Below are 25,340 nucleotides of genomic sequence, written 5' to 3' on the forward strand. Positions count from 1 at the left end.
GGGCTTTTTATGATTGTACTAAAATGCATCAAATCAACTTTTTTGTATCTTCTTTTACTTTAACTTTAACATCATAAGCAAGTTTTATCATGTTGTGCTGCTAAAATTAGCTCCTATTAATTAAAAATTTGTTTTAAAGTATTAATGAATGTACAATTTTAAACTAGTCACAGTTGTTCGTTTCATAATGTGCTCTTTTTTATCTTAACCTTACATCTTGTAAGTTTAGGTTATCGAAAGTTTTAGCACGAAAGCTCAGGCAAGTGTACTAAAAAATATAAAATTTTTGATTCAAAAACGTTTCAAGTAAACAAATAACTTTGTTATCAGGGGTGACGCAAGATTCCAAATACCAGTCTAGAGCGGTATTTGACTTAAGTTTTGTTTAATATTGATACAGGGTGCTTATTTTACTTTAAAAACCTTGTAATTTTTAAATTTAGGCAATTAAAAAGGTGGAAAACCTTGGAATTTTGAATAGTTTCATATGCAAAACAATTTAATTTAGGTTAGATAAGAAGCAACAAATAAAAAAAAAAAGTTTGTGTATTATGCATTGTTATATTCTCATTTAAATAGATTTAATGTATCTCTTCAGTAACTTTGTACTACAATAAAGAACAAGAAAACTTGTAACTTCAAAAACCTGGAAAAATATCAGAAAGCCTAGAAGTAACTAAATAAAGATCATAGTTGTCAACCTGTTTTATCTTACGTTTATATATGCATATATAGATTGTGTATTGCTTTATTTGAAGTTTATTAAATAGTGAAAAATTACAAAAAGTGGCACAAAGTATGTATCATGTAAAGAAGACTTTACACGTGTTTTGGGCTTGATGCTTTTTAAACTTCGTCTTCTTCAGATAAATTGTGATTTAAGTTTTGCTTTACAACTTAATGTTGCCCGTGTATTAAAAATTAAATTAAAGATTAAAAATCTTTTAATAGTAGCCACGTTGCAAAATTGATAGTTTTATGATACTTTTATGTTTTTCGAATTTTTAGTTTCTCGAAAATAAGCTAGCTACTGTAACATAAAAATAATTAATCGGCAAAATTAAAATCAAAGATAACTCATTGCATCCGACTACTTTACCTTAAAACCATCTAAACAACAGATCGTAAAAGTTAAAAACAATAATGGCTAAGAAGGCAAGGCGCAGACGAAGGCAGGCAAAAGAAACTCAAGCGGAATATGAACCGGAAAAACCTGCTTTTAGCAATTTGCTGCACCAATCAAAATACTACCTGCTTTTTGCAGTAACCATATCATTGTCAATTTTCTTCACCACCAACTATTTCGGCGCCGACGTAAACAGACTTTTTGGCGCCAAAACCTACCCCGGCTATTTTGGCGCCAAAACTGGCGTTAACGCGACGGTGCTGACGGACGACAGCTTTGCCAAAGCGTTGAGTGACAACCCGCTCATGCTCGTACTTTTCCACTCACCTCACTGCCCTCATTGCGAGAAAATGGCGCCCGAGTACGAGAAAGTGGCGCAGTACTTCAAGGAGAACGAGGATCCGAAAATCGCCGTCGCAAAAATCGACGTCGGCGAAAACGGAAAGGCGGCGGAGGAGTACAGACTGGACGGGGTGCCCCAAATGAAGTTCTTCATGAACGGGAGGATGACGTCGTACCACCTCAACAACAACTTGCCGTCCGAGAAGATCGTCGAGATTTTGAAGCACATGTCAGTTCCGGCTGTCGTTAAGATCAAAAACTACGCCGAGTTCAAAAGCTTGAGGGAAGAGTTTCCCGCCTTCATGGTGGGGTACTTTCCCGGCGACGAGAACGTGGCTTTTGCCGAGGCGGCCGAGGAGAACCTGATGACCTGGGGCAAGCGCTTGTTCTTCAACGTCAAGAGCGCCCAGCTGGCAAAGAAGTTAGCGCTGAAGAAGGGCAAAGTGGGCATTTTCACGCAGTTCGACGCGGGCAGGCAGGACTTCAGGGGCGAGATGAAGAAGAAGGACCTCCAAAACTTCTTCACCATGAACAGAACGCCCCTGCTCTCCGAGATCAAGAAAGACACCGCCAAGGAAATATTCGAAAACCAGAAGAACGCCGTGGTCTTTCTGTCCAACAACTCCAAAAACGTTGGGGATGTCGTCGACAGCGCAAGGAGGGCGGCGCAAAAGATGAAAGGCGGAGAGCACAAGTTCTCTTACGCCGACTTCAACGACCCTTTCAACGCGGACATGGTAGGATTGTTGGGGGTGGACGAGAGTAAGTTGCCCCTTTTCGTGGTATACCACACTGGTCCACTTCACCACCTGCGCAAATACGTCATGGACAAGGAACTTACAACGGCGGCGATGGTCGACCACGTCAATGACGTCATCGCCGGAACCGCCGTGAGGAAAATGTTTTCCGAGAAAATTCCCCGAAACTGGAACAAGAAACCGGTCAAGGTGCTGGTCGGGAAGAATTTCAAGGAGGTGGCTTTCGACTCTAAGAAAAAAGTGTTTGTGTGGTTCTATGACTTCAGGAGAAAGCAGGACAACGAGCACATTGAGCCCATTTTGAGGAAGTTGGGAGAAAGGTACAAAAACGACAATAACGTCATAATAGCTAAAATAGAGACGGCGAGGAACGAGGTTGAGTACGAGTCGAATTTCAAGTTTGTGCTGTTCGGAAGCGGGAGTATGAACGAATATCCCGTCCCTTTCAAGGTTTTGTTACTTTAATATATATTGTAACTTTTATACTGTTTTATTTATACTTGACTTTTAGTATCTTAAATTTTTTAAGAAAAATTATAATGTTAATTCTACTCGTTCGATACAAGGTTTGCTAAAATAGTGTTAAGTTAATAATTATGGTTAATTAGATGAAATTGTTAGTGAATGTTTTTTACCTTTTGGTTTGGATTAGAGAAAAATTTATTTACAGCTAATTTGTAAAAAGCTGCATTGTAAATGGCTCTGCAAAAATTAATTTCTGTAAAAATAAAAACATAGAATTTCTGTCCTGGACAAGACATTAAAAGGTATCCGTGGTGTGCGACTTGATAAATGAACAGTTCCTAGTGCACCAGGTCCTAGAACAAAATTTTTTGAGCGTTTTTTATCGTTTAATGAACTATAGTTCACTTTGATTTTATGCAAACATTCATTTTTATGACCATTGCGAACGCGTTAAACAATTTGCAAAGAAACCAATTCAGCTAAAAAATATGGACTTTAACATACTGTTAGTTCTTTTAGATCAGCGATTCTTAAACTGGGTTTAATTTACCCTTCGGGGTAAACTCCCTTGTTTTAGGGGGTAAATTATTTTCATTGCAAGTTATGTAAAGTAATGTTTATTAATTGTCTTTTTAATTTATAAGTCAGTGTTAAACTGATTTTTTAAAGTTCAATAAACTCTTCATACTTTACGATTTTTTATATTTGAAACACTTAAGATTAAAGTATTCTTTTTTTTCCTCTAAAATAAACACTCTTTGTATATTGGGAGTAAATTTCGTAATTAATCTCCAAAAAGGGGTAAAAACATGAAAAAAGGTTAAGAACCGCTGTTTTAGACCAAAAAAACAACCAGAGTGTTACAGAAATCAGCACTTGTTTTTTGGAACTTTTGTTTTTTATTCAATCAATTATTTCAACTTAAGATAACTACCTAAAACTAGTTCGTTCGGATTTGTCTATGTTTCTGAATAATTGTTTTAAGAAAATATCAACTGCAAACTTATAAACTTTTAATTTTCAGCACGACAAACTGGAAATGCCTTTATTGGAAAATTTTTTGGAGGTGAACGGAGATCAAGAACAATTCCAACAATATGTCAATCAAAACACTCCCTAAAAAAACGTCGGAAAAAAATTCGTATTTATTTTCGTTCAAGTACTGATACTTTTAATTTAGTAATAAACTTTAGATGCTAATAGCTGTTGATTAATTTTTTTTGTAAAAATAACCATGCTCATTTTCAATTTATGAGACTATCTTTTGTATTTCTACTAGTTATTTACAATCGTGTACACTGTTCAGTTCTTGTTTTATTTGCGTGCAGTTACTGCAGTTTTGTTATTAATTAATTTTAAACATAGATATCAGTTGGTAAATTTCTAAAATAAAAGCATCTATGCTTGTCTTTAATTTATAAAGATATTTTGGTTTTATAAATTACGTACTTTTCTAGATACAAAGCGTTAGTTATTAGGAAATTTAGAAATAACTTCAAAATAGGCTAAATCAATCTTTTGTATAAACAGCAATTATTCGGTTTCTATAAGCTTTGTCCATCCTACTTCGAGTAACTTTCTTAAGTTTTGTTAGGAATTTTAGATGATTCTTTTTTCTCGTGTCTTAAAAACACGTTACAAAATATATTTTTGACACTTTGGACACTTTAAAAAGAAGTTTTCTAGTTGATGATCTTGTAGATTTTCATAATTGCACACTTAGTACTAATTTAACAAATAACCACTTCTATACTATTCATCGCCTCTGTTCATTTTAATTACTTGTTTAATTTTTTTAATTGTTCACTACTTTATATCCCCTTATAGCTAAATCACTCCTAAAGGGTTTGCTCTAAAAACCCTGAACTAGATACATAAATATGAACAAAGCGAATTACCTTTTTATTTTTATGCAAATTTATTTTTAAAAAGTATGTTTTTCTCACTAACCTCTATATTGTGTTGTTTTTTCTTTAAAGCTCTATAGGGTTATGAAATTTATTACGATTGTAGAACACCACTAACTACAAATATTAGCTAGCATGTTTCAGTAATCAAATGCATTTTATCTAAATATAAAATGTTTTATTATTACATGGACGGCAAAAATCATTGAAAAAATACTTTTGAACATTATAAGGTTTAAATCTAAAGCAGAGTAGAATGTTACTAAAAGATTATTTCGGAAAGCTTATTACTTGCAGTTTTTCGGAGATTTATAAATTTCTAAAGTGTAACCTGGTAGACTTTAGTCTAAATAGTTGTAATTGATTACTTTAAATTTTTTAACTATACTAAAGTAGTTGCGCTTAAAAATAATACCAATTAAAAGCTTTAGATTTCAGAAATACTGGTACTTAAGAGCTCTCTTATGTAAGGTTATCACATAAACTATTTAGACTAGGGTTGAGCAACGTAAGTCCCGCGGGCCGGATCCGGCCCGCAGAGGTGAATATTACAAAATTTTCATAAAACTTTGTATCATAACTTTACGAAAAAAACTATACGACTTTGACTTTAGAAAAAGTATTAAAAAACTAAATTTAATTTATGTATAGTGATAAAAACACCATTTTGTAGTATCATTTTGTTTTGTTCATAATGAATAAAAATCAGTGGTAATATCATTGTTTATACTGAATTAAATATTGTTATTAAATATGAAATGATATATTGTTAATATGTTAGTCCAGCACAAGGATGCCAAAAGTAGATGAACCTGAAAACTTAAAAAAAAGTTGTAAGTTTTAGCTTAAAATGTTACACTCAATTAATTTTTAGTAATCGAATTTTTGTATTTTTAAAACTAGTATAAATTCGGTTAAGGGTTTTAACAAACATAGAATTCTAAATAATTAATAAATATTAGTTTAAAAAGTTATAACTTGATAATTTTTTCTGAAAAAAAAAGGATTTGAAGTAGTGATCTACTGGATCTATAAAATTAATATCCTGCCGGATCAAATTTTTTATTTCTAGAGATCCGACCGACTTTTATTTAAAAACTAGTACCCGGTGAGATACGGACAATATTTTTAAGTTAGTATCCGGATCTAAAAAGGCATTATCCGGTAGATCCCTTACTTAAAATGCTCCGACCCGCCAATGAAATTTTCCAGTTTCCGCCCGTCGATCTAAAGCGTTGCCCACACCTAATTTAGACTATCCAATAAATTAATAATAAAGTATAAAATAAAGTCTGCCACATAGTTTTTGATAAAAGTTTTACAATTATGTTATTATTATTTTACGTAAATAACAAAATACTGCTTCCTTCAATATTTAGAAAATGATTATTTGTTTATAATTTTTGTTTATTTTTAAAAAGTTTAGTATAACTAAACTACAATAAATAATACACTTAGTTTATTAACATTTTATAAAAGTAAAATTATTGCGGTTAAACTAATATAATGGCAGCAGATTCTAAACTAAAGTTGTACATCAAATTAAATTAAAGTTTGTCAAAAAGCATAAGCATCCATGCAAAATTTGTGTGTTAGTTTTTGCATTCACTTAAACTCCTTTGGTTTGGATAATAGAGAAACACTAAATTTAATTAACTTGTTATATTTAATTATAAGCTAAATGCTTGACTTTAGTTCTATATAAAAAATTGAAACAAGTCTAATAAAAATAACTCTTTTATTTTGTTCACCTTGCAGTTTTTGTGTTATGCTTACTTTTTGTTTTTTGTACTTGAGAAATTAAGTGTTTTATAACAAACAAGTAGTAATGTAAACTAACATAAACATAAAATACACATAAAAGCTAATGACATGATAAATCGTAGAAGTGGTAAACTATAAAGTCCAAAGTTTAAAAATTAAGTGTAATAATCCAGTAAAGATGAACACTAAAAGTTCAAATCCGGAGTTTAGAACCATTTTACCGGGCAATCTCTGTGCAAGAAATGGTTTTACGAAAATGGCGTCTTTCTTAAATTTTTTCAAAATCGCCCGAGCTATTATTGCAAGACTGTTGATCTTCAAAGTTTTCCATTGGCCTTTTGAATGTAAAAGACAACTTGAAAATTATTGGTTTTGTGACCTAAAGCTGAGACAGTTTATATAAAGAGTATATAGTGTTTCTTTCTTTGCTAAATAATTTCCTTTTATTTAAATAAAATTTTAGAAATAGTTTTAAGATTAACCTTACTTAATTATCTTTGGACAAGAAGTAAAAAGGTATCTAAATGTACGATTCGATAACTGAAAGGTTTTTTCGTACACCTCGTCTTTGAACCATACTTTTTTGGTGCTTTTTTTTTGTCGTTTAATAAATTAGAAACTGTTTATGAAATAATATGTTTTTTTTTTTTTAATGAAATAAAAATTACAAACGTTGTTTTGTTTTCAAAGAAATTAAAGATATCAGTAATTGATAAAGTAATTTAAAACATATATAATCTATTTTTTAACTACGACACATTAAAAGCTTATAAGTTTTTTAATATGTTTAAAAGCTTTAAAAATTTTGAAATAAGGACATACACTATCAGTTGATTAAACATATTATATTAAAAAGAGTTATCAATTCAGAAGCTAAGCTTTTATTGATAAGTTTTTTATGATTTATAAGATTTTCAAACTTATCTTGGTGTATTAGTCTGTTGGTTTTTATTTTATTGAAATAAAGATAGTTTTTTTTAAATAAATTTAAACTTATATTTAATGCATTTCTTTTAAGATTTCAAAATTATAAAGTACATTTACTTTCAATTATTTTTTAAAGAAATGTTTATAAAGTACTTTAGGATATTTTAAATAACTAAAGTAAATAAAAATATATCACTTTAAAGTTTAATATACGATGAGGTTAAAACTTTAATTTTTTTTGAGCCTTTTAAAACAAAATTTGATAACAAAAATACCAAAAAGATAATAAAACTGAATGTAAATATAAAACTGTTAACTTTATTTAGACTTTGTTAAATACTAAAAAATGATATAACAAGAGCTATAATTGTTTCAAAATTTATTTAGCGCCTGTAAAAAAGTACTTACTCTAAGATGCTTATAAGAATTATATTGATTAATTTGTATGTCATAAAATTGGTTGACGCAAACTTTCCATTCTAATTTACAAATATTTACAAAAATACTCGCGCATGACAGTTAAATTTCAAACAAATAAACGTCTATTTAGAATTATTTATTATAGTAACTTCGCTGTAACGCATACGTTCACGTTATTCAGTGTATCAAAATTTAAAAAATTAATGCATACATTTTTCATACAAGCATAACCACAAGAATTAAAGAAGCACCGTTTACATCGACTTTCCCTTAATATATAACTAAAGTATGGCCTCAGAATTTTTTTAGATGTCCTCATTTTTTTTTTGTTAGAAATTAGCAGTCTAACTTTCCCTTCCTACAACGATAAACGCATTTTGAAAATCAAGAAAATAAATTACAACATGCGTAATTCTACCTCCAGGGATTGTGGAAATTTTTTGACTTCAGTAACCTCTTTTTTAATTGTAAGCTTGAAAAAAAAATTGTATTTCATTAGACTATTATTTATAAGTATGTTCTTTGGCAAGTCTTTGTTTAATAGTATTATTGAACGTTTAAAATAAACTTATCGAAAATTAATATAAATTCAAACATATTTTTTTAAGGATAAAAAGTGTGTGACAAGCGTTACTTTATTTGTTTGTTAACATCATTTTGTCTAAAAGATTTATTTGCAATTAAATCCCTGATGATACTTTTTTATAAACAATCAGTTTGAGTGTTGAATATAATCATATGTGAAATAGAAATGTAAGCTTTCTGAAAATACTGATGCAATAATTTTAAATTGAATTTCTCTTAATTTACATAAAGTTAATTCTAATTTTATTAGTATGTTTTACCAATTGAGATTAAATACAATATACGAATTAAAAGTTTATTTCTATCTAGTACAGGGGTTGGCAAACTGAGGCCTGTGGGCCACACCAAAATTTTTATTCAACTTGTTTGATATACTAATATTTTCAAAAACACAAAAACTAAATGTTAGTGTTATATTTAAAGGATATTCTATTGCCTAATTTTTTTTTGTTCAAAAAAGTTGTCGTTTAATAAGTTTTTTAAAGCACATAAAAAAAACGTTCCATTTTGACCTGCTGACCCCTGATCTAGTATATAGATATAATATAAGATAATTTTACTATAAAAAGAAATAGTTGTTTTTATTTATTCACTGTTTTATCTCTCATTAAGAACTGCCAAACTTTAACCGACTCTATCTTAATACTATTTTTAAACTTACATGGTTGCTGAAAAACCTCGAGTCCTAGAAAACCCTAGAATTAAAGAAATTTTGAAAAATACCTTCAAATTAATAAAAAAATCACTAAAAAACCATGAAAAAATTGGATTTTTAAAATTAATTTACCTGATCCAATGAAATTTTGATATTATTTTGAATAATTTTTATATGTTTGAGGGGAGGTGGTTTAGGAATAAAGGTATAAGTAATTATCAAGTAAAAGCTTAGAAAAGCTTGCTGACCCATGAAATATGCAAATCAGAATAATCTTTAAATGTACTTTCCCATTTAAAGTAGCTTTACAGTATTTTTTCAATCTTGTTATACTGTTTATGAAGTAGTATATACTTATAAAATGTATATTTGTCCTGGACAAGAAAGAAAGAAAGGTGTGAATGCTCACAACTATTGTCAATAGATTGGTGTAAAGAAAGACCTTATGATCATCTATCCTCACACCATACATTTTATAACATTTTAATGCAGTTTTAATTAAAAACCCAAAAAATAAACTCAAGATCAATAAAAAATCAATGTTATCATTAATTAATAGATTTTTTTTTTATAAAAATATTATTATCAGGGTTTCCACTTAACCTGGAATCCTGGAAAAACCTGGAATTTGACAATTTAGGTAAAAAACACCTGGAAAAACCTGGAATTTAAGAAATTTTGAAAAAAACCTTGAAAAGCCTGGAATTTTGATCAAAAAACCTGGAATTTTTACAAACTTTAACATTTTCAGTAGTAAAGTTTTTGTAGTAAAGGTTTTATACAAAAAAATTATCATATAGATAAAAAATTTAAGTCATTACCAAAATATATTTTTTTTTTTTCAACACATATTAAGTAGCTTCACAGTATCTTTTTAATCTTTTTATACTATTTTGCACAGTTTCTTACCTTAAACTTAACTTTAAACTAAAAGTAGACCCAAAAATGTGTACTTTTAAAAACCTATAAAAATTTTGAAAAAACAAGTGGCAACCCTGTACAATTTAAATTAACTGAAAGCAAATTTATTTTAAAAAGAAAAAATTGGTTTGCTCTCTTTTTATACCCATTTCTGCCAACATTGACTATGAAAACCATAGTCTACCATGGGCACCATACTGTCTCCTCCCCTTTGATTTCAAATTTTACGATTATGTACGTTCACATTTTCTTGTTGCTCTTTTTACAAGAACAACCACAAAAAATTCAATGTAAAGCTCCATAATAACATAAAAAGGGAGAAGTGGTAAAAATGCTGTGAAAAATAAAAACATGTATCTCATCTTTATATGTATAGATAAGAATAAACATGTGGCAACCCTATCTATGTGGCAACCCTTCAAATATATTTTTTATTTTTGTATACTAACTTAACTTTCATTATTTTAAATTGTTGAAACATAATGTTATTCCAAATCTATTTTGGTTTTAAGTAAATCATTTTGATAACTTTATTTTATTTATAAAGTTTAAACATAGTTCACACTTTTTCAGTAAAAAAAACTATCCAAAGAGACCGTAAACTGTGAGTAATCCTAAGTTTTTTTTCAAATTCTTTGTAAGAAAATTGAAAGCTTTTCAAAGTCATTTAAAATCAAGTTCTTCAACAAACTTGTTTAGAAAATAACAAAATATTAGAACTAAAATATTTTTCATAATCTAAAAAAACTGGCCTGAGATTTTTGGGAATTTTCACACTGTCTTGAGTTTTTTATGAAAAAACAAAACTATGTTGAGATTTAAAAACAAATTCTAAGTATCTTTAATTAAATATGCTGGGTCTTCATAAGATTTTTCAAAATTTAAAAATATTGTGAGTGTGTGGCAACCCTTAAACTAAGTTTGAGTTGCCAAATGTTTTGAAGAAAATTTTGCCAGATTTAATATTAGAATGAACTTTTAGGTCTATTTTAGTAATAAATTAAATTTAAGGTAAAAACTGTCATAATTGAACAACCAAAAAAGCGCAAAAATATTTGGTCCTTGGAATGAAAGTGTTAACATTATGAAAATAGAACAGAAAATATTAGATGTTGAAAATATGTTCAAGTATTGCACAAATTTTTATGTACAAATTTAAAAGACATACTGTGCCAGTTAACTTTTAAGTCCTTCTTTACAAGAGTAAATACAATTTTACAATTGTTCAACAAAATCTTCAGATTTTTCAGAAACAAAATATTACATCCCTGGAGTAAATAGTCTTTATGGTTCTAAAACCTTATCCTATCTTGGATGTAAAGTATGGGAGAAAATTCCAAGGAATCTAAAAGATCAAAGTTACCTTGGAGCTTTTCAATTTGGACCAAAAGTTGTCTTACTTAAAAATCAATCAGATAGAAGTCAAACTTAATTTTCTTTGTATTTTTTAACAACTAAGATTAATTTTTGGTACTGCTTTTTTTTAAATCTATTTTTGGGCTGATTGATGGTGATTTGACTGGGTGTGGGCAGAGATGGCTTGGTTTTGGTTTTGTAAACTAGGAATTTAGTGTTATTGTTTTGTCTCCATTGACAATGTGGCTAAAGATTTGTTTAGTCTTTAATTTACTTAATTCTTATATCAATTCATGAGTTAGATAAATAGAGTTTTTTTTTTTACAGAGGTACAATATTATATTTAGTTATCTTTAACAACTTGAAATTTATTTACTTTGGCTTGTTTGAATTTATTTGAAAAACTCTGGCTTACAAGTTTTTTTTTGCAAAACTGTATCTTCTTCGGATATTTTTTTACTAAAATTAACATTGACTTTTATATGAAAGCTTAAAGTACAAACTACAAGCAAGTTTTTACAGATGTAAAAAATTATATTTTGCTTTTGAGATGTTGTAGTTTTCAAAAAAAGTTTCCGATACAAAGGTATGGAATACAAATTTTTTGAGGTCAGTTTTCTTGGAAATCAAAAATAACACTAAAGATCTATTTTCTTCTTCATTTTTAAGCTGGAGACATTATATCAGGAAATGTTTCTTTTATTATTTACAAGACTTTGACTGTTGTAGTTTTAAAAAAATTGGGAAATATAAATTGAAGATAAAAAGAAACAAAATAAATAGAAATAAAATAAAAATTTTAAAATTAAAAAAATTCCCCAATTATAACTTTTTCAAATTTAATAATTTACCTTCTGTGAAAATTTAAGGAAATTGGTTAGAAATTAATAAGGAAATAGATTTTAATGAAATATAGTCTTTATTTGTACTTTTGGTTTGTGCCTTCCATTAGAAACCTATTAAGGTCACTGACTTTGATCACTTATTTCTAAAAAAATACTTATAATTTTTTTAAGCTGTGAAAAATTTGTGATAGCTCAGATAAAACTTAATAAAATAAGATCAACTTGTTAAAATTAAAGTGGACCCCCCTATGCCCTTAATTTTCTTTAATTTTAAATAATTTGAAATATTTTTCACTTTAATTTGATTTCTTAATAAAAATGAACAAATAAACTTGTTACAAAACCTTATAGACTTAAAGTTTGTATACTAAGCTTTTTCTGTAGTAATTTAAAAAATCTCAAATAAACTTAGTAAACAAATGATAAACCTTGGCAAAAGTAATACCAAACATTTATTAACTCTAAAAATTATACAGTTAAGTTTTTATAAAGTTCCTAATAAAAAAATCAAAATGGCTGATGAAGAAAACATTGCACCACAAGTCCCAGGTTAGTAATTTGATTTTTTAAGTTTTAGGTTTAGTATTATTGTAGTATCTTAGAACTGAAAACTCAATAATGTCATTTTTTATAGCACCCTAATGTATACATATGTTTTGAAATAAAGTTTTTAGTAAGCTTATGAGGTAATTTTGATTAGGTACTGTAGATAGATAAATTTGTTTGCTATTTGAAGTTTAGTTTTTCACCTGACAAGTATATTCACAAACTTAATGATGAGTTACTGACCATATTTTGATAAACTTTGAAATAACAAAGTCTTACAAAACTTAAACCTAATCTAAGGATCTTATAATTTGTGACCTCTGAGTTTTTTTTAACAAATGTACAAACTCATGTATTTTAAATATTTTAGACTTATAAAGTACTGTTATAAAGTTGTAGCTTAAAAATTTTACTTAAATTGTCCACCATATAAATTTAATTGTCTTTTACATGACTAAAATTTTAATAAATATTATATCTACTATTTTAAAGTAGAAATTAGTAAACACAGTACACATATTAGAACTTAGTTTAAACATTTGTATATATTTTTAAACATGTTATGTATATACGTAAGTTGACTGTCGAAAACTTTATTTTGAAACTTTTTAAATGTATTCTATTCTGTTATTATTATTTCAAAACATTTTGGTCAGTTTTAACAGTTTTATGAAAGGTAAGTATTTTACAAAAAACTTTTGATTTTCTTACAGCTGAGGATGTTGAATTAGACCTTGGTCTTAAAAAGAAGAAAAAAAAGAAAAAGGCAAAACTTGATCTTGACAGTAAGTTAATTAAACATTTGTTTTTTTTATTGGGTTTTACAATTGACATGTGCATGATTGAATTAAAGTGAAATTGCAGTGATGTCTTTGAGGTATGTTGTGTCTTTGATGATAACATGCTTTTCTTAAAGGGATTGAAAAATTTCAAAAGCACTTAACTGCTAGATTGCTGTTAACATTAATTTCTTCTTGAATTATTGTATACCATTTTTGAAAATTAATCTGCATCTCATATATTTGATTGTATCACTTAACAATGTTCTATTTTATATAACCTGCTCAATAATGATTAGTAACTGATAAGTAATAAAAGCTAAGTACTCTCTTGGTTTTCCAATTTTACTTGTGTTTATTGTTGCAAATTACAGTTTGTAAAATAACTTAACTATATAGAAACCAAATTATCCTTACTGTTTGTCCAGTGACTTAACAAAAAGTAACCAACATTAAAATATTATTAATTTTTGATTTATTTACACTAGGGGTGGGCAACGTAAATAATTGACGGGCCGGATCCAAAAAAATTAGTCCTCAGCTGGCTGGAGCATTTCGATTAAGTGATCTACCGGATTCAGCTGGATCCTTTTTTAGATCCGGATCTTTATTCAAAAATGTTATACGGATCCGTCTAAATACTAGTTTTAGACAAGGTTTTGTATTCAAATAGAACTAATTTCTAAGATTTGGATCCAGCTGGATGCTAATTGATCTGGTGTTTTAAATTTTTAAATCAGCTTATTAATTACCAAGGTTTTCAAGTATGACATTTTAATTTAATTTTTATTAATAACTCATAATTCTATATATATTACAACTCTGGACCAAATTAATACTAGTTAGTTTTATAGAAACAATAATTTACTTACTAAAAGTTATTCGAGCCTAAGATTTCAAGCTAAAACATTAAAAAAATTTAACTATTCAAAATTATCTAATTTTGGTAATCCTTGGCTCGAGGCTACATTAATAATATTATTCAGAAGCTAACTAACATTTCGATATTAAACTACTATCTTTTAATTAAAAAAAACTTATGAAGATTTATTCAAAATTTTGTTAGATTGTAAACAAAAATTACACAAATAAATTTCCTAAACTAATCATATTTAAAATTAATGAGATATTGTTTTGAAATATTGTCATCAGTTGGTCATCATTAAACTTAAACATTTAATTAATCAAAAATTCCTTAGTTAAAATATCAATAGCAGAAGAGAGTGCAAACTGTAGTCTCAACTCGGAACATTCTACTAAAATGTTAAGTTTAGCAGTTTTACTTAAATTAGGTGTCAATGTTTTTAAAAATTACTTTTCTTAACATTTATAAGAACAACTCACTACACATCTGGGAAAGACATCAATTTTTTACATGTCATTTGTATGAAAATCGTTATGATAGGTTAGATCATCAAAGTAAGTTCAGCAAACAATTTTTTTCAGTAATTTGAAAAAGAATTAATTTAACTGACTTGAAACAGAACAAGATACTATAACAAAAGAGTGTTTTTATTACCATAAAAATTAAAAGCCATTTTTAAAAACTTTTTAGATTAAAGTATTACAGTTTATTTTGTGAAAATAATTTAAAAAAGGTTTTGTACAAATTTTGTAATATTTACATTGGCTTGTAGGATTTCCTATAAATTTTGAAAAAGCTTAGCGGGCCGGATCATCCACTTGCGGGCCAGATAAACTTTGTCCGCGGGCCAGATTCCATTTAAATTTAAAAAAGGTTTGGGGGCCGGTCATTTTAACTCCAGGGGCTGGATCCGGCCCGCGGGCTGTACGTTGCCCACCCCTAATTTACACAGTTGACTTCAATTTTGAAGTATTTTCCAGATATCTAGTACAGTTTCTTAAAAACTAAAAAAGTTTTTCCAGTATTTCTTACATCTTACGTCCATTTCTAGTAAAAGTTTTCGTTCTCGTTAACATTTATTAAAATTATCACTTTAATAAATAATCATTAGGTTAAATAAAAACTGGTTTGCTAACTTACAGAATTTGTATTATTTACAAAATTTTAAGTGTTATAATTAAACTTGTTTATTATGTGCATGCAGTTTTTATTTATTCTGTTGTTTAATTAGTTATTTGTGTTGTCTTATAAAAAGCACATTTCTTCCTAAGTTTTTATGTCTAAATATTGTAACTTTAGTTAATTTATTGTGATCAACTTGAAAGTATAGAATTATGTCTGTCTTTAAATTTATCATTAAATAGCTTACTGCTGTCTATATTGATCATAATTTTTTGAACAGTTTTTAACTAATATTTTTTTACCTACTTATTTTACAAATTTATTAAAAAATACAGTTTTTATTCTTCAAAAAAACTAGAAACAAACTATACTAACTAAAAATAATAAAACAAAAGACATAAATTAAATTTTGAAAGTATTATATAATATTAAATCATGACTACAATGAAAATTCTTATAAATGTCAACTTAACACTATTAAAATTAAATTTAACAAAATTTATTTTTTACAGATGGAGAGGAAAAGGTATGTTTTTCAGTTAGAGTAAATTTTTTTATTAAAAAGACGAGTTTTAAATAAAAAAAAGTTTCAGAATTATAAATTAAAACAAAGTAAGATTGATGTTTAATGTTTAATTTTTATTTGATTTAATTAACAGTTTTTTCCAATGCCTAATTAATTAAATTAAATAAGTGAATAAGTAATATATAAGAAGATGCAATACCAAGACTATTAAAAAATATATAAATCCTAATATAAATTATGAATATCCAAAAAAAACAGAAAAATGTTTAAATATATATATTTTTTCATTTAAATAACAGTTTTTTCCTTTGCAAAATTGATTAAATGAAAAAAGTGAATAAGTAATATAAAAGATATTGCAACACTAAGACTTAAAAAATGTATAAATCCTTATACGAAATATGAATTTTAAGTTGTATAAATGAATAGTTATCTTAACCAAAGACTAAATTACACATAACTTTGTGTAAAAGTGTAAATAGTAAAAAAATTGTCATGTAAATGTTTTTCAGTTATTTTTGTGTAGTTTATTTAAATCTTTATTTTGAGGTTAAATTATGCATTTAAGTACTTTTTAATTAAATAAAAACAAAAACTTGCCTATCTTCAACTCACTTTACTCTTAAATACTTAAAACAGAAAAAACAAAACAAAAGCAGTGTAGAAAGCACTAAATCTAGTTCTGTAAACTATGTTTAACACTCAGTTTGATTTTAGAGTCACCAAAAAAATCTATGGCCGCTTGCCAGCCCACTATGCATTATTTTTCAGTAATTTTAAACTATTAAACACACTCTTTTATGTTGAGTTAAATTTTTCTACTAAAACAAAGGACAAGGCCACTTCAACTTTATAAAACCTGAAAGAAGTTTCCAAAAGTAGAGACCACCATGTTTCTAAGTGTAAAATGTCTTTATTAATCATTTTTTATTTAATTTTGAAGGAAGGAACTGCTGTTTTTCAAAAAAAAAACTTAAGAAAAGTTTACATAAGCTGATGGAATAAAAAAAATTATGAACTAGTTTGTATTTAGTTCAAGTAAATTTGCTTTAACTATAAAATATTTTAACAAAATAAAGTATCACAGCTTGAAGAGTATTTAAAAATAACTTCTAAAAAAAGGTGAACGAATTGTAAAAAAAAAATGTTAATTCCTTTTTATACTTTTTAGTCAAGCATGATTCAAAATAAGTGTTATATTTTAAACTCAAAAATTAAAATCAACTATGAAATACAAATTAAAACATAAATAATTATTTTTCAAATAAAAGAAAGCACCATAATATTTTAATGCTAAAGCAACATGTTTAAAATATTTTAAATAAAACTTAAAAATAAGAATTTTCAGTATGACAGTTATTAAAAGATTTAAAAACTTAACACTAATCTTTATCAAAATAGTTGCTAAATTAATTTTGATAATAACTACTTGACCAAGTATACAAAGTAGCCACACCACATTATTAAACATGGACCCTTCAATAGTTAGTTACCTATATACTTTTACACCCTTAACTAGTCGTAATTGTCCACTTTGGGAAACCCTTATGTATAACATTGAGTTGATGTATAATGTTTTGTAGCAAGACGAAGATCTTGTTTTGGACTTGAAAAAGAAGAAGAAGAAGTCAAGGAAGGTGAAGGTTGAAGAAGCAGATTTGCCGGAAGTTGATCAGAGTTAGTTGAAATTATTTATTCTATAAAATAGTTGTTGCAATCAATAAAAAGTTTAAAAAGTTTTTCAATTTGAAGTAGATAAATAAGATAAATAAGTTTATTTTGGTGTTTGTTTGTCAATAAGATAATTGAAAATGTAAGTACAGTAAGATAAATGTTTTTTTTTTTAAATTCTGGAAAACTTAATAACTTGCAAAGTTTACCAAATTCTTGGTCAATCTTAGTTTGGTATTATTTTGTTTTTATGTATTTTTTTTCAGCCACCTGGTACTTTTTTAAAATTTAAAAGTTTCAAAATATTTTATTAACCATAAAAAATAAACCAGGTTATTGAAGTTGTTATGTAAAAGGGTATTTGTTATGTATTTTTAAAATATTTAATATTATTTTTGATAAAAAATCCTAAAAGTATATTTTCAATCAATTTACAAAGTTTACAGAAAATTGGAGCTCATAAAAAGCCTACTTGTTCGTAAAGAAAATTTTAAAAAAGTATTTAGTCTTCAAAAATGAAAAAAAAATCTATAATTTTATAAAATGTAACTTATGTTAGTACCTGAATTATACTATATTGGAGTCAATGATTTTTTCTTGAAATATCCTTTAAATTTTAGAAGTAAATTTTAAAATACTTAGTTATAAAACAAAGGAATTGTACTAGCAAACTCAAAGAAAAAGAGCTCTATATCATGCATAAAACTATAGGTCAAATAAAAATGCTGTATTTTTATAATTTATGTTGGTTCTTCATTCAATTAATATTTTAATAAATAATATTTTTTTACAGATGATATGGAAATCAAAAATGATGAACCGGATTATACTTATGATCAGGTAATAATAATAATTTAATTTATTGTATAGTTTATTTTATTGATAATTATGAGGGATTGTTTTGATTTATTTGCTTTGAAATTTGTCTTCCTAATCTGATTCTTTTGTTGATTTTTTATATATTGTATAAACTTTCTGAACCAGTTTATAAGTTTTAGTGCTTAATATTTTAAAAGATCTTTGTGTATATTTTTAGTAACATATATTTATTTTTAGATAAAGCCTTTTTTGTATATTATTGTTATTATTATAGGTAATATTAATAATTATTCTAGAACCTTAATTAACATAAATATATATCACTTACATCACACAATGTTCACAATTAGCTTTATTAATTGTTACAAACTTTTATTCTTCATAGCCAAATTTTAAAACACTGTCTAATATAATTAAGTTCATCTAGTATTTAATTATAATGATGAGGATTGTTATAAAAATATTTGCTCTGAACTGTTGCTTTTGAAAGCAGTTTTTTAAATTTAAATGTTAAATAACTATTTGTTTAGATGTTTGACATGTATTGAACTTTCTGAACCAATATATTCATTTTAATGCTCAAAATTGTTAAATTCTATAAAATTTGTTTGTCTTTAAATTTGAATTTTGTTATTACCTGTATTATCAAAACAAAAGTTGTATTCACTGAGATCTTTTTGATTCTCAAAAATTAAAAATAATATACCATAATAATAAAAGGCCTTGTATCAGCCGGGATCGGCTATGCGTAATTGTGCATAAAGAATAAAATAAATTATAATAATAATTTAAACCAAAAATAAGTAAAATTCAAAATAAATATAAATAAATAACTCAATTAATAAAATTACCATATTTAAGCCGCAATCTTGAATTATAACAATTTGTATTTATATGTTTTTTCAAAAACACGTTTAAAATTAACAATTTTTTTTTCTACTATTGCTGTTCGTAAAACATCAATATTTTCATTTAAACCATTTTTAACGGACTGCAGTGTAATTTTTGCATAATTTTTTTTGAATGGTTGTTACTTTTATAATTTTAATGTTAGATTATTTTGTGTAAATATTATTATTCAATGTTTTTTGCAGGTTCAAAATAAGTTTAAATATATTTTACTGTTAACTTATTAAAGTATGAATGGTTTTTTGCTTTTCGGCAAACTGTCTTTATGCATATATATTATTAATAACAGGGTTGCCAAAAAATCTGGAATCCTAGAAAAATATTGAGTTTTAAACAATTTTTACAAGTAAAGAATGAAATTTTGTTATGACACAAAAAATCTGTAAAATAGATAAAAAGATTATTACTGATATTTTTTTAAATTATAAACATTTTTTAATTAGCTTTACAATATCTTTTTAGTTTTGTTATACTAAATTGGACAGTTTTTTTTACCTTAAGCTTAATTTTATGCTAAAAATAGACCCAAAAAACTTGTACTTTTGAAAAACTTAAAGAAGATTCTTAAAAACCTAAGCTAAACACAAAGTTATCAAACAAGTTGTAAAATTATAATTATCCAAACCAAATAAAGTAAAGCTTTAAAATAAAGAAATGTATGTAACAAATACAAAATCATTAAAAAGCTACTTTCATCTTAAATAAAATAAAAAAACAGTTTGATATCTGAAAATTAAAATAAGTACAAAATAAGACCTATGAAAAAGCTATATTAAAGTCGTAGTATTAAAATAAAATCTAAACTTAGTTTAAAATAAACAAGCTTGAGGCAAACCTCTATAGTTACTATATCAGAGCTTAAGGAATATAAATAAATTTTCATAATTATCGACTCAAACCCAATTTAAGAGTAATCAGTAGAGTAATCAACTTAAATTACTAAACAGTGGCTTAAAATCTATATAAATTAAGTTTAGAGATTTAAATTGTGAAAGATTAAGCAGTAAAAATTGCAATCTACTAACTAAGTAATAATAGAAAAAAAAGGCATACATGAAGTACTATTTATAATGATTAAAATTTAAATCGTAGTCATTATAAATAATAGTTCATGTTTGCCTATTTTTTATTTTGTTATTACTATGTTAGCAGATACCTACAATACATTGTTTTGTATTTCACTCAAATGGACGCGTTGTATATAATATATATTTTTCAAAAATACTAGAAAATGATAGCTTTAATTAGCAAAAAGTTTCAAACTGCTCAAAATTAAAAAAACGCGGGAAACTAAACAAAATCCCCCGAACAGCTACTTGAGAGGGTGTTCAACACGATGAGGAGGGCCAACCCGGAGATGGTCAACGGTGAGAAGAAGAAGTTTGTGATAAGTCCACCGCAGTGCGCAAGAGTGGGGACCAAGAAAACTTCGTTCGTCAACTTCTCAACAATAGTATCACAGTTCGTTGTTTTTATTAATTAAAATAATTATTAAAAAAAATGTTTAAAGTATGTTTGTTTTATTTATAAAGTTAAGGCCATAGGGGGGGGTAGGCCATGTTTTTTACAAGTTGATCTTATTTTATAGAGTTTTTACTAAGCTTTAAGTTGCTTTTTACCGTTTTTAAAAATTCGAATTAGTTTTTGAGATATGACCGGCCAAAGTCGGGCCGCATAACAGGTTCCTTATGGGGAAGGAAAAACTAAAACGGCGAAAAAAGACTAATGCATTCAAAATCTATCTCCTCCTTCATTTTTTAAGCAATCTTCTTCAAACTTTCACAGTCTATTCTTTATACAATAACAAAAAAACGTTATTTGTAACTTTAAAAAATTTCAAGTAAAAATACCTTTTTTTTGAAAAAAAAAAAAAATTTTTGATAAAAAATCACTTTTTTTTTTTAATTTTTGTCATAAAATTTTTATTTTTTAAAATTATTAAAATTCACAAATAACGTTTTTTTTTCATAATGTAAGGAACATTTCCTGAAAATTTGAAGAAGATTGCTTGAAAAATGAAGGAGAAGATAGATTTTAAAGCCCGTTTTTAAAAACTCGAGAAAAACGGCTTTAAAGTTTTGGTAAACTTTATTTTTTTATATAAATATTTTTATATAACCGGTCATAAAAAAAAAGTTACTTAATATTTTTAAAATCTAAAAAAAGCATCTGAAAGATTATGAAATTTACTATAATATAAGTCTATATGTTATTTTTGGTCAAAAAAAGGCTTCTACCCCCCCCTATGGCCTTAATCTCGTAATAACAGCTTCGTCAATTTCTCACCAATTGTTTCTCATTTTATTGTTTTTTTGAATAGTATAATTGTTAAACATTTGATTATAAATGCATATGTTTTATTGACATAAGTAAAGTTATAATACTAAATTTGTCAGTTTCTCAACAATAGTCTCCCAGATTAAAAAAAATATATTTGTTAAAAATTTGATTAATAATCTATATATTTTATTCATACAAAACAAGTATTTTAATGACAGTTTTTCCAATTTTTTAATTATAGTCTCACAGATCGTTTTTTTAAACTTTTTTATTAGTATCAAGTTTTAGAAGTATATTTAAATGAACCTTGTTGATAATAAAGTATATTTTATGTATATAGTTACTTGTATTAAATAATAAAGAAAAGACACCAGTCCTAATTTTATCAGTCAGTTTTTCTCCAGTTTTAAATAATTGTACTTCTTAAAAATATATTAAAATTATACCTTATAATTATTTTTCATGTATAAAAAATGTTAGCATAATAGTTTCATCAATTTATCAATTAATGTTTCTTATTCTGTTGGTTTTTATTTGTTTACACAATTCAGTTTGATGTTATTTAAGTAACATATATGTAACTACATTAGTGAGTATGAAGTATAACAAATATATTTACTTAAAATGTTTCTCTTTTTGACATAGTTTTTTATTCAAATATTCAAATATATCAGATAAATATCTTACCTATTGTTTATACTTAAAATAGTTCACTAAACAGTTGTAAATATTTTAAATAAAATTCAAAACGGAAGTTTCTTTAAAAACTGGAACAGTAACCTTGTTGAAAAAATTAAATTTCATGTTAAAATAATTTTTTCATATTAAATTTGCTTTAGTTAATTCAGTTGTACGTAGAAAATATATTTTAAACGAAACATAGATGATTAATTCATGTATTTCTCAAAAAAAAATATATATTTTGGTTATTTATGTTCACAAATTTTCAAAAAAAAAAAACTTAATCATTTTAAAAAGTAACTATTTAGCTTAGTAAGTTATTAGTATATATGACACAGTATTATATTAATTATCAAAATGTGTTATTAAATAATCTAAAAAACTTTACAGGATTAATCGTCAGCCAAAGCACGTCATTCAATTTCTTTTTGCTGAGTTGGGTACTAGGTCAGTTGAAAATTTAATTTAAAAAACATAAGTTTGCTGTGTATTTCCTATTTGTTGACTAAAATGATTTCTTACTTAAACAAGCAGTACATTTTGCTTAAAAAATAGTATTTTATAAAATTCTTGAAGTCTAATTTATTTGATTTTTTTATTAAATTAATAGTCATAGTTGTTGAACACATAGAACACAACATTGTACTGTTAGTAATAATAAATAAAAAGAAAAGTTGATATGATGTTACAGACCAGTTCAATAATTGTTTTTACAGATGGTACAAATCAGCCTAATACCAATAGAAATTAATAATTGAATTAAAAATGATTTACATACAGCAGTGGTGTTAATAATATTAGCTTATCATTTATATAATTTTATAATGTATAAATAATAGTTATTAGAAATTAAATAATAAAATACATACACCGGTAGTGCCGGTTATACAACTTTATTATCAAAAAAAAATATATTAATTAATAATAAATCACAGTGGGAGTGTTGACGGTACCAATCAGCTTATTATCAAGGGAAGATTCCAACAGAAACAATTGGAAACCGTCCTGCGAAGATACATTAGTTAGTTTTAAATAAAATTTGATTTATTTGCTGTTTTGGCCTCCTGCCAATGAAAACACTCTTTTTTTAGGAAATTTTCAAAATCTTCTAAAAAAGAGCATTTATTATGGGGAAAATGGTAAACTATAACTTTATTTTTACAATTATTATTAAAAATTACTTAAAACTCTTTTCTAAGAGAGAGTTACGCAGGGTTGCCACTCGGTCAGGAAATCAGGAAAAGTCAGGAAAAAATGGGGGGTTTTGAAAAAAGTCAGTAAAATTCAGGAAATTTGATTAAGTTTAAAAAAAGTCAGAATTTGTCAGTTTAAATTTACAAATATCTTGTTTTTCAAAGCCTTCAAACAGTAAAAATTAATAAAAAGTTTTTTTTAAGTCAGAAAAAAATCCAAAATTTTCCTAGAAATTTACAAAAATATTTAATTTTATTTCCAATGCCTTCATCTGGTATTAATTATTAAAATATCCTATGTAAAACTGAAAAAAAAATCTATTAACATTTTGAACAAGTACCCTACTTGGACAAGCAGACTTTGTAATTTTTTTAGTATTGATGATCTGTAGCAAGGACACTTCCATAGTGAAACTGTAATATAAATACAAATGTTTATCTAGTATAATTTTAGTATCAAAGTGTTTTTTGTTTAAGTAAATAATTAAGTTTTTTATAATTAAGCACTAAGTTTAGTAAATTATGTTAGTTTTAACTGTAAAAATTTATTATTGTTTTAAGATTTTAGTTGTGAAAGTTCGTTATTAAATTCAAAGTTTTAATTGTAAAATTTTATATATGGTTTGTTTATCTAGCTAGATACATTTATGCTAGGAAATGCTAAAAAGTTGTGTCTTTTTTCAGACAAGCTGTGTTTATAATGTATAAATAATTTTTTTTTTTGCTGATAGAGCTGTTTATTACAAACATCAATCATACACAGATGTTTCAAGTGATGTACTGGAAGTTTGATGATAGAATTCAGCATAAAGCTGTTGTTTTTAACCTGTATTTAAATTAGATTTAAAGCTTTATATAGTTTCAAGTATTAGATTATGTATTTTAGAATAAGTTTAATTTAACAGTTTGAATTTGAAAGGTCAGGAAAGTTTTGGTAAAAAGTCAGGAAATTTTTCTCAGCTTGATCAGTGGCAACCATGATTTTGTAACATGCCATATAAATAAAAAAAAATCATTTAAAACTCTCTACTAATTAATGCACTTATATTACAAGAGATTTTAAAAATCTGGAAAAAGTAATGCGTTCATTTGTGGAAAGAACTACATATAGTTTTTATCAATACAAACTTTCTCAAACAGACGAGTAGAATACTAATTAAAAACGAATGCTAATTAATAATTAAAAGCCTTCCTAGAAGAAAATTATATATTTTATTTTTAATTTCTTACTTAGTATCAAACAATTTTAACAACTTTCTTTTCTCCAACAGAGGAGTATGTGACTTGCCACACATGCAGAGCCACCGACACGACGCTTGAAAAACGCGAGAGGTTGTACTTCCTCAGGTGTAACGTGTGCCAGTCGTCATGCTCCGTTGCCTCCATAAAGACCGGATTCCAAGCTGTCACCAACAAGCGGGCTAGGCAGCGCGCTAAGCAGGCGTAAAATACCCCAGAGTGAAAGTTGTTAAAATGCGCAAAATGTTTTAATTGCGTCACCAGCGCCCCTATTCTACTTATTACCTGGAAATAAATAATAATTTTATAATTATAATAATTTTTGATTAAGATACTTTATGGAAGTATTTTACACCTTTTATAAATATTTAAATTATAATAATTCTTTTTAACTTTAAAAAAGGCTGAGTCCTAACATTTTTCTTGTTAACGAATTAACATAAACAATTATAAACACAAATATAATTTATTAAGAACTATACGCATTTTCGCTAAGTATTTTTGATATTTTATATGTTTTTGTCAATGTTTCTTATAGGTAAAGGTGTTTAGAAACTCTTTATTTATTTTTTTGTTGAAACTAATATTAAATATTTGCTGTCTCACAATGAAAATAAATTAAATAACTAGCTTGTTTGT

The 25,340-nt window shown here is 26.4% G+C and overlaps 2 protein-coding genes across 2 annotated transcripts; both read left to right on the top strand.

The window, feature by feature from the left end:
• Positions 1 to 1,143: 1,143 nt before the first annotated feature.
• Positions 1,144 to 3,811, top strand: LOC145847904 (protein disulfide-isomerase-like). Its single transcript, XM_082953757.1, has 2 exons — positions 1,144 to 2,676; positions 3,716 to 3,811. The coding sequence occupies exons 1-2, from the start codon at positions 1,144 to 1,146 to the stop codon at positions 3,809 to 3,811; spliced, it is 1,629 nt and encodes a 542-aa protein (XP_082809883.1).
• Positions 3,812 to 12,551: 8,740 nt separating this feature from the next.
• Positions 12,552 to 25,035, top strand: LOC145847903 (eukaryotic translation initiation factor 2 subunit 2-like). The gene is made up of 9 exons (XM_082953756.1): positions 12,552 to 12,620; positions 13,331 to 13,402; positions 15,896 to 15,909; positions 17,493 to 17,586; positions 18,374 to 18,420; positions 20,621 to 20,769; positions 22,660 to 22,716; positions 23,205 to 23,290; positions 24,734 to 25,035. Exons 1-9 carry the CDS (start codon positions 12,584 to 12,586, stop codon positions 24,907 to 24,909), a joined length of 732 nt encoding a protein of 243 aa, XP_082809882.1. The 5' UTR covers positions 12,552 to 12,583; the 3' UTR covers positions 24,910 to 25,035.
• The last annotated feature ends 305 nt before the right edge of the window (positions 25,036 to 25,340 follow it).

This window comes from Thalia democratica, unplaced genomic scaffold (assembly GCF_965202585.1).
Source record: "Thalia democratica unplaced genomic scaffold, ktThaDemo2.hap1.1 HAP1_SCAFFOLD_1151, whole genome shotgun sequence".
Lineage (NCBI taxonomy): Eukaryota > Metazoa > Chordata > Thaliacea > Salpida > Salpidae > Thalia > Thalia democratica.